The sequence below is a fragment of the Sinocyclocheilus anshuiensis genome, unplaced genomic scaffold (genome assembly GCF_001515605.1).
Source record: "Sinocyclocheilus anshuiensis isolate Anshui unplaced genomic scaffold, SAMN03320099.WGS_v1.1 scaffold627, whole genome shotgun sequence".
NCBI lineage: Eukaryota > Metazoa > Chordata > Actinopteri > Cypriniformes > Cyprinidae > Sinocyclocheilus > Sinocyclocheilus anshuiensis.
In genome coordinates this window covers 10,748-21,575 of record NW_015549703.1, presented here as the reverse complement: position 1 = coordinate 21,575, position 10,828 = coordinate 10,748, and the positions used below count along the sequence as shown (strand labels likewise).

The 10,828-nt window shown below is 35.5% G+C and overlaps 1 protein-coding gene across 1 annotated transcript in view; it reads right to left on the bottom strand.

The window, feature by feature from the left end:
* LOC107660650 (tissue factor pathway inhibitor-like) overlaps positions 1-10,350 on the bottom strand; it is a gene marked incomplete at its 5' end in the record, with an annotated part of 11,536 nt that extends 1,186 nt beyond the window's left edge. The window contains 4 exons of the mRNA XM_016450038.1: positions 1,963-2,031; positions 2,273-2,359; positions 3,638-3,808; positions 10,090-10,350. Of these exons, the coding sequence (XP_016305524.1) occupies positions 1,963-2,031; positions 2,273-2,359; positions 3,638-3,808; positions 10,090-10,350 (588 nt within the window). The remainder of the gene's footprint in view (positions 1-1,962; positions 2,032-2,272; positions 2,360-3,637; positions 3,809-10,089) is intronic.
* Between the last annotated feature and the right edge of the window lie 478 nt (positions 10,351-10,828).

Below are 10,828 nucleotides of genomic sequence, written 5' to 3'. Positions count from 1 at the left end.
TATATATATATATATAGCATAAAAAAACAGTACAGATACATGATTACAAGTAGCTATAATATATTAATAAAAATTATATATTTTTTTAATGTTTGCCCTGCATTTCTGCTACACAATTAAACAATTTACTAGCCACTTTTCACGTCTCTTTGCGACCAAGTACCAATTACTGTAATTGTATTGCAATGTACAGTATGTATGTACATATTATATTTATACATCACATCTAATCCCTATCATTTCTTATTTATTGTTTGTTCAGCATATTTTATTGCACTGTATAGGATGTGAAAAGGTAAAGTGTTACACTTTATGATTATTTTTCTTTGATTTTGTTTAAAATATGATCCAAATGGCAACACCAATGTCTTTTTATATTAGTTTAAGATTACTTTTATGCTGTTCTAGCTGGAATAACACTAGACTGCTGCAGGGATGACATATTTTTGTGGGCCAAAGCTCGGAAATGACTTAGCATTTTAGCACTTCTGGTTCATCACCCATCTGTTTTTACAGCCTCATTGTGTTTATAATTATAATCATGCTCTTGCAAACTATTCTAACTCAAAATTTCAGGGATTTTTTTTTTTTTAATGAAGACTGAAGAAGTTGTCAGAAGAGTAGTGATGCTGACATTGAAGTCACTGTGGTTCATTTATAGCTTATGTTTAGAAACCAGGTTGATGCTAACTTCTGGGTTGGCCTATAAAAATACATCATCATTGCAGCACTCTATTCATTCTAGCTGGAATGACAAACTCAACTTGACTTTACATACTTGATCCACTAGATGGCAGTAAAATCTAAGCATTGTCCTTCAGTGGAACCACGGAGCTTTTGTGCATCCAAGTCACCCTTTTAACCCAAAAGCAATTATTGTAATTAATTTGCAGTTACTTTTAACCCAGAAAGTAAATTGCCAATGATAAATTAGTAAAACAGAACACTGACATGATGGTGAACATCACTTACTATACTTCATTAACTACTGTGATTAAGGCAAGAAGAGGGCAGGCAAATGTGGAGTAATATGTAGCTCTCATTAATACATGATAACCATGTAAATACGGAAAATTGCAAGTGTTTGCAATTCCCCTCAAGAGCCCAAATCCCAAGTAAGTAATTCAAGTTTATTTATATAGCACATTTATCTCGGCAAAGCTGGCCAAAGTGATGAACAAAATCAAAGGGTTAAAACGAGTGCTGTCAAACGATTAATCGCATCCAGAATAAACGTTTTTGTTGACATAATATATATGTGTGTGTACTGTGTATATTTAGTATGTCTATATAAATACACACACATACATGTATATATTTAAGAAAAATGTGTTGTTTATATATTAAATATATTTATCTGTAATATAAATAATATAAATATAAATATATACATTTAAATACATGTAAATATTTGAAAAATATATACTGTGTGTGTGTATTTATATATACATAATAAATATACACAGTACACACACATATATTATGTAAACAAAAACGTTTATTTTGGATGCGATTAATCGTTTGACAGCACTAGTTAAAACATAAAACAAGCAAGACAAACCATAAAACAGTAAAACAATAAAAACATAGATAAAATCCAATTAGAATGAAGAAGAGGTCATTTAACACAACAAAATATACTTGCAATTACAAAAGCTGATATTCAGTTTTTCATGTTTCAAAACTGAGTATTATTACAAAATCACATATTTGACTCGGATTTCTGTGCAATCTGTGTGCCAGACAAGGATGTCATGTGCCCTGGGGCTGTGGAGCAGAGAGCAGCTCTTAACTGTCAAAATAAGCAGGAGGAGGCAGAAAAAATGGCTGCTACGCTGCCCTCTGGACTCAGACAAACAGACTGTCTGACACGAAGGCACAGCTGTCTAGAACCCTCTGCCTGTGTGTGTGTGTGTGTGTGTGTGTGTGTTTGTACACGTGTCTGAGATGTGTGACTCTCACCTGCTTCCTGTGCAGATGGTTGGGACATTCTCTGCAGTGGCAAATGTGATGCATTCAAAGGAGCTTCAACTAAAAATGACCAAATACACAAACAACAAATATAATTAATATAAAAGGTATTAATGGTATTTCCATAAAATAATTGTTTTTGTGTGATTCTGCACGTGTTTAAAGGTCCAACAAAAATCCAAAACAAACAAAATAGCTTAGCACACCTTGGATAACACCTACAGATCACTGCAAAAATATCCAGCACAAATAAAAAGGTTTTCTGATATTATCAACAAGCAGGATGTGTGACTCATCTCACCAGGCTTGATGAGAGGTTCTGTTTTGGGTTTGGCTTCTTCTTCCTCTGGCTTTAATGGAGCATTTTGTTCCATGTGGTTTGAGGCAGCTAAAAAGAGGAAAGAAAATGAAAAATTAGATCATCTTTGTTGTCCTGTTGTTACAGGAGAGTCCCTTTCTCTCAGGTAGCACTATTAGTACTATTAACATGTTTCCTGTCTGTCTGGTTTTCCAAGTTTAATACTTGGAATAACCCCCTTTTTTCCCAGTCATGTCCTGGCTGGGATTTCTAAATTGCCTAAAATGAAGTTTAACCGATAGCATGTGTGATAAGGTGGGGTCTGCAGGGAACGGTCAAAGCTATGCAAATTTGTGTCCATATAATGTATGAGGATGGTAGAGAGCACATCGATATAAAAACCTAGGCAATCTAGAAATTCCAGCCAAGACATGTCCATGAAAAAGAGGACATATGGTCACCCTAAGTACTGATGTATTCAAACATATGCTTAAAATCAACTATTTAGCACTTGACACCATTTAAACATTATTTGCACTTCTTTTAATGTATTTTACATTTGACATGACTCTTCCTTAGTTTTAATTTTGGCTATATTTTTGTGTATTTCATTTTAGTTTAGTAGTCATTAATTTCAATTAAAAAAATAATAGTGTAGAAACAATTTTCACTCAGAAACCGCAAGTAAATTTCACAAACAGTTACAAAGAAACAGCAAGTAATTAAATGTGAAATTTTGAAGAAAAACTAATTATATAATTTTACAATCATCTTTATGCAATTTTATAACAAATTTTAATAGGCCTATATATGTCTGTAGCATCTATGGTACTGTATGTGGAATAGTCATCTACAACTATAGTTTTAGTCAAGGGTTTTTTGTTTGCCAAATTTTTGTTGTTGTTTTCACCTTCTCTCTGACCTTTAACAGGCTGCTGTCCCTTTAAGACATCTGTGTAAATGCCCTCTTCACATGTGAAATTGGATACAGTGCTGCTCTAACACATACAAGCTGTCTGTTTGCTGTTGGGTCCAGTATAGTTTTAACCTCCTTATCCTTCGAGGATAATTTGATTCCTAATGATATGACCCCTTTAGCACTAAATGCACTGAGAAATTTTCTACATTTGCAGTTCTGCAATGACTCTGGCTGTTCAAATTACTGCTAAAAAACAGAATGTGGACTGAATTACAATAGGCTGAATTAAAAGTGCTAATTGCACTATGGAATGAAGGTTATTGAGATCAGAATACAAAAAGGCTGTAACCTTTGTCATGCAGATGACTTTAATCACAGGGCTTGTACAAAAACAATATGTCATTATTGAAAATTGCAGAGAAGAGAAATGTTATGTTGCTGGTACATACGTAGACATCTCTTATGGCATTCTTTTATGGTTTTGAAGTTGTTGGCATTCCCAAAGCAGCCACCATAAAAGAATCGCTTGCATTCCTGGCTCTTGTAATCAAAATAATAACGAGGCACCAGTCCTCGACACGGCCCCGGCTCATCCTCCAGATGGCATGGACTCTTATCCTCTACAAAAACAAGTAAAAAGATGGGGCAGACCATAAATCGTGTAATTCTTTATTTAAAGCTTCTTTTTCATCAACTGTAAACATGAACATAAATTAAAAGTGTTAGTAGTGATTTTTGTTTTCATGCTTTGAAATATCATATATAGGGTAGTTTTTCAGCAAATTTTCCATCTTGGTGTGAACTATTACTTTAATTTTACAGCTCAGGGTAAGGATTTAAAGCACTTTTTTGTACACCATTTTTATGCAAGAATTACAACTAGACAAATATTGGAATTGAATACTAAAGCAGCAGCTTTCAGCAGAACCAGCTCTACCGTCCGTCCCCTTAACAAACACCCTGGCCATAAGCCACAGACAGGCTGGAGTGATTGATATATTCCAGCTCCATCTATAGCACATGCCCTGTTGATAAATTAATGGCTGGATTCCAAAGTTCCACAGATTAAAAAAATCACTTAATTTCCTGCCACGGTTTTGCCCTGTAAAGCAGAATTTATTTATGGCCATTGCTAATTAAAATATTTCACTTAAGTGGTCATTCATCATGGAGAAAGGCAGCTTTGATCCAATCAGCTGGGAGAAATCATCAGGGTATTTTGTTTTTCTCTCTTCTTTCGGATAAATCGGATTTAGGAGGAACGATAGGTTGCACTAACCTGATCATAAATGTCACAAAGTGACCATACAGATTAAAGCCGGTTGCTGCTTTTGGATATTATATAAGTCAATGTTAATTGCAGTCTCACTTACTGCTTGAAAGTGATTAAAATGCGATTATGGTCAGGACAAAAATTTTGAGTAAGCAGAAAATAAAACTGCTTTTGGTCCATACAACAGAAGTCAATAAGGCCAAAAACAACACTGAAGCTCACCAACTTTAACATAACAACATATATATTTCTTCAAAATAGCACAAAATAAATGATGACATAAAGGTGTAGTTCACTCTAAAATGCAATATAACAATATTTTCATCAGATTTTATTTGCTGGTTTATCCCAGTGATTCAAAAACTGCTGAATTTGATAAAACTTGCATGCAAATTGACAGATAACATACATCAAGACCTTACACAATTTCCACACTTTGTTGTACATAATAAAATGGGAGTTTTACATTATTCTTACATAATAAGAAAATAGCATATTTTCTTAGCGATAGATGCTATTTACACTCAGTGAAAATAGCAGTATTTTTTAGTGATATGCTATTTACACTAAGTGCAAATAGCTATAGATAGTTAAAATAGCAGGATATTCTGCTAATTACTTATTGCAAATAGTGTTCATTATCTGCACCTCAGCATTGTAATACATTATAAAACAGTGTGCAATAATAACTTATTGAGTGTAAATTTTAATTCAAATTATTAAATGGATGCCACTTTACTGGGACAAAAGCCCTCCCTACACCTAACCCTACCCAATACTTTATTTTCAACTTTTTGATTACTTCCTTCATTTTTATTAAAAAGAAATGCTTTTCTGATGTGATTTGAAATCTGAAAAGGTAGAAAAAAAGTTCGCCAAAAGGCAGATTCGAACCCAGGTCGATCACGTCAAACGAAGTATGACACACGCTTTACCATCTACGTCACTGAATCCTACGATTAAAGACCGTCTTTTGTAATGTTGACTATCCCAATCACACGTTGGTGGGTGGAGTTAGTGTAAATAGCCTCTGCCAACAAGGCAGGCTATTTGCACTTAGTGTATATAGACACTCAGATTTTTTTTTAAATTCCCAACAGTTAAACAGATGCCCACAGAAAAAAAAAAAAAAAAAAAGCACCCCCACTTCCCGCGCCTATGTTAGATACTGTGTTCTGATACTCTACGTCCCAGACAGTCGTCCTGACCGAGAGCGGTAGACAAATGCTAATTAAGCTTAGCAAATGACCACTCACATACAGCACTGATCAAAAGTTCACATTCACAAGGACAATTAATAAACGGAATTAAATTAACTGAATTAAAATGCTACAAATTAATTATGCGGTTTTAAATGGTCGTAGTCAATATACTTCCGACTTCTAGCAGAAGTGTAGATGGGATGCATCTAGAACACTTACCAAAATTAATAATTCAAAACTGCTGTTCTCCTGAACAGCCTCTTGGGTAATTTTTAGGAAAGGAGATTGTCTTGATGACAGGCTAGTGTCTCTCATTCCATGTATCATTTACTCACAAGGACATGACTTATGCGCAATATGTTTAACTGAGTGCTCATTAAAAAAGATGGCAGCAAGACAGCTACTTTCAAGTAGGTTCTGCGCCAGCTGAGCAATTCCCATTGAGATGAATGTAAATGCTATATGGATAGCTCTCACAACACATAATACACCTCATTGACACAAACAAACAAATTTAAATTCCATCTATCGCCAGCAGAGGCACAAAAATACACATATCACCAATGGGACACGTCTCAAAACACATATCAAAATGTAAAACAAAATATTTCTTAAGAAACTGGTTTTCTAGGGGAAAAAACATTTATAAAATGATCTTTCTCTCCCAGTTGATCTATCTCTTTCTCTGTCTTATACTTTACATACAAAAACACAAACAAACCACTCTTTAAAGTGCACTGATGATTTGATTCACTAGATGGAGACATTTGTCATTTCTCACAGTGGTTTATTATCTGATGTTTGTTCCATATACTCAGTGATTCTCTTTGAATCTGAATTTTAAGTGCATAAATGCAAACAGCGAGAGCTTGTTTAATTGTTGCTTTTTAATTTAGAAGATGCTTTTATCCAAAGTGACAAACAAATTAGGAACATGACAAGCAAGAACCAAAAATACTCACAGTACCCGCAATGCAGTTACAGTGCAGAGAAAACAGAGAGGAAGAGGATTTTTTTTTTTATAAAAAAGGGGGGTTATGCTTGAGATATGCACATAAAGAGGTCTGTCTTGAGTAATTTCATGAAGGTTGTTATTGGCATCTATTGTTCATGAAGAACCTTCAACCATGCACTCTTAAAAACAGAGTAGCATTGGCATTGATGGTTCTATTAAAAAACTTTAACATCCATGGAACCTTTCCATAGCAGAAAAAGTTCTTTAGATTATTAAAAATGTCTTCATTCTAACACAAAAAAGGTTCTTTTAAGGTTCTTCACTGAAAGGTTCCCCAAAAATGGTTCTTCTATGGCATCGCTGCGAAAACCCCCTTTTGGAACCTTTATTTTTTATAACCTATAACCTTCCTTCTTTTTAGTGGAAAAGGGGCTTTTTAGAAGAAAAATTATTCTTTTAAAAACTGATTGATCACTGAAAGTGTCTTTGGGGAACCCAAATGGTTCTTCCATAGCATTGCTGCAAAAAAAAAAAAAAAAAAAAAAGCCCTTTTGGATTTTTTTTTTTTTTTTTTTAAGAATGTAGCAGGCAGTAACATCAGAGCATTGACCAAGAGGAGTGTGACATAAACCTTCTTTGGTTCATTGAAGACCAGATACTGTGTTAGAAGGGTTGATATGTTTAAAGTGTTAAATGCTCCCTCTATTACTAGGAAAAGCAAGTTTGGTGGCCACAGAAATTAGAAACTGACTTGGCAGAGCTGCAAATAATCAGGGGCATGTGGTGAAGAGTGCAGAAGAAATGAATCCAAACACAGCAGTCAATTTCCTCTTCTGCCTCCATGGGGGATCTTTGGCAATACTTCGCAGGCATTTACGAGGGCTCATGTCCTTGGAGGTGTTTGTCCAAATGAGCCGCAAAGTTTCTGTTTTCCCCACTCTGTGGCTGTGATGGGACTGAGGCTTGTTTAGCAGTCACATGACAGAGTCTGTTTTGTGCTGATTATTATGATGACCTCTCACAGGAGGCGACGTTGCAGGGGCCCTTCCAAATCACAATGACCCCCACTGGAAAGCGTAATGAGATATGACTCACCCAACCAACCAACCAAAGTGCTGTAAATGATCCAATGTGGCCTGACTTTACTGTGAACTGCACATTTGTCCTTGTTTTATTAGGAAAAGGACCAAGAGTTCCTTATTATTCTTGTTGAAATAATCAGATTGCCTAAATGGTATCTTTCATCTCTCTCATCTCAGCTTTGACTTGTTGCCATGAATTTGCCTCTGCGACCTCGAGTAATTTCCATTTCTGCCTTTATATACTAATTTAATGCCAATATTGAAGATGAAACAATAGCATTAGAATTCTTTGTATTCATCAAAGCTTTGCTTTGAAAGGCTACAAAAATACATGCATTATTCCATGTATGGCTTCCAACATATCTAACATACACAATAATGTCTTTGTTTAAAAGCATGAAGGTTTTCTGAACAAAACAACTGTTCTTCTCTTCTTAACTTGGCCCCGTGTTTTTTAAAGTATCTTTCATACCCTCTACAAAGTAATATGGTGTAGGTTATAATTATAACACTTGCTGAGTCTAAACTGATCCATAATTGCAGTACCACACCAATGCATTACATTATTGTTTTTTATGGGATGTTAACGAGTTGTTGGGAATGACTCCCTCATGGTGAACTCTTCACTCTTCCCATAAAAGTATATGGTGGAATGCGTGTTATTTCTATGGTTATAAAACAAGAAGTAGTTTTTGATGCTGATTGGTCAATACAGCATTCCAGCCGTTGCAAAGTACAGATATTACGTACAACACCCACATTACTGTGTTGCACCCATAGACTAATGTGCTGTTATTGTTTACATGTCAGTGACTTAAGTTGTTACTGTATGCTGATAGCAAAAGAGATTGAATTTGATTAAATTTATTTTACTATAGTATAAATGTTGTTATTGTTTATATACAATAACAGTATATAATAAAATATTTTGAGTTAGCATTTATTTTTATACTTTAAGTTTTAATTTTAGTTAACGTTTTATGTAATTTTGTTGTGTGCTTTTGTCATTTTAATTATTTTTTTAATATGCCTATATAGCTTTAATACAGTTTTATTTCACTTTTAGTAATTTTCTAGGTTATTCATTTAATATTTATATTTTATTTTGTCAAAAATTATTTTTTAAAAGTTTCAGTGTTAATTAAAGGCACAATATGTAAGATTTTTTAATTAAAATATCCAAAAACCACTAGAACAGTGTTATATATTTTGCTGACTTGTGTACTTACATTATCCCAAATGTTTCGAAGTATGTTTAAATCCGGAGAAATAAGCAATTTTAACTAGTGACACGGCCCGTGTCTATAGTGTCATTGTGTCGCCTGCTAATGATGTCATAACCCCTCGATTTCCGGTTGTAGAAAATATGGAAACACCAAAGATGCTTTAATATGTTGTGCGTTTTAATAGACCGGTGACGACCGCACAGAGTAGCATTATAACAGAACTTTCAGATGTATCTAGTATGATAAAACAGCGCTGCTTTTTTTCCCCCACATACGCATGACCGGAAGAAGCAGAAGCGGTCGACTGTGGCATAATAAGAGCTCCGCTGCTTTCGAGCCGTGTGTCACGCTCATTCAGCGGCCTCGTTTCACTTCGACGGCTTTCAGCCTCACCCTGCTTCATTCTACTATGTTAATAAATCATTAGCTCATCCATGAACATGATTTCTGCCCGAGTCCCGTCGGATTGCATCGGCTGTGGGGATGAAGACGACAACTCCCATGATTCCACACTCAGTCACGGCGTCATCAAACTACGCCTTTGCCTTTGTTTATTTTGAATACGCGCCCTCCAGTGGCGAAAATTACATATTGTGCCTCTAACAGTAACATCACTGTTAGAAAAATGCAAAACAGAAGCACTTTCACTAGTACTTTCAGACTTTTGGAACTTGTTGTACATAATGAATTTAATTGTTTATTAAAATAATCAAATTCCCTAATATTTTTGTTATGTATTGGGCATTTCATAAAAGCAGTGAACCCCTCAAAACCTTGCAATATTGTGAGTAAATACACTGCTGCGCACTGAACCTAAAAACGCTCCTTAGCTCTGACACGTTCACAATATAGCACAGTCTCTCATAACATATTGCCAAATACTATATTAGTAATCTTTGCTTTTACTTTGCCCAAGATATGCTTATCGGGATTGCTGTTTGTAGCATGGGTGTGTGGAATACTGTCATGACACATGAGTCTGGGTCAGGCCATCCAATATACTGAGAGAAAATGGAATTGGCTAACACGAAAGCCTCTTCCTCATTCCGAAAGATGCACTGAATCTAAAGGTTATTTTACACAAGTTATGAAAAAAAACAGTCATATTTGTATTTGTTTTTGTTTGTCATAGAAGAGCACAAGTCAGGTAAATATTGCCTTACCTTTCACAAGACACATTTCCTCACACACCTGCAGGGTCTCAAAATTGTTTGCATTGCCTTGGCAGCCTCCGTATTCAAAGAGTTCACAGCGACCTGTGTCAATGTCAAAGTAGAACCTGTCCTTTATTGCCTTGCACGGCCCTTCGTCTTTCTTCAGGGCGCATGAGTGATGGAATATGTGGAGTTCAGACCTCACTCCATCTGCTGAGGGTGGAATGAAGCCAGAAGTTATAATTTGCTTCGGACATAATTCACAAAACTCTGCGTGGTAAATTTAAGCCAACTATAAGCTCTCACCTAAGGCTTTGTAGGGGGTGAAAGAGCTTTCTGGCACTGGAAAGTTATTATACACCTACTTTTAATAGAGCTAGAGCATTTGCTCAAAGAGGTCTCATTGACATGACAGTCTGTAGATTTGAGGGATCTGACAGCTTTGCCCTTGGTGTTTAACGCTTGGTTAAATCAGGACGAACCTCCTACACTTTTCCACTCTCAAGCCAACGAGGAAGATAAAGCACTCTTTCTTGAATGTAAATTTGTATGGTTTAAATCAAATCGTTTTTTCCTTTTCCCCAGCAACAGGTTCTTAATCCCTACCAAGAACCAACCGTATTAGTTTGTTCTAAGAGCATGCTGGGTGAAGTGAACTCTGCAGTCCTTCCTGTTCACACAACAAGGACTGAATCCAATGTGCCACAGACTAAAGTAACAGATGGCCTTGGACTTGAGTGACAACTTC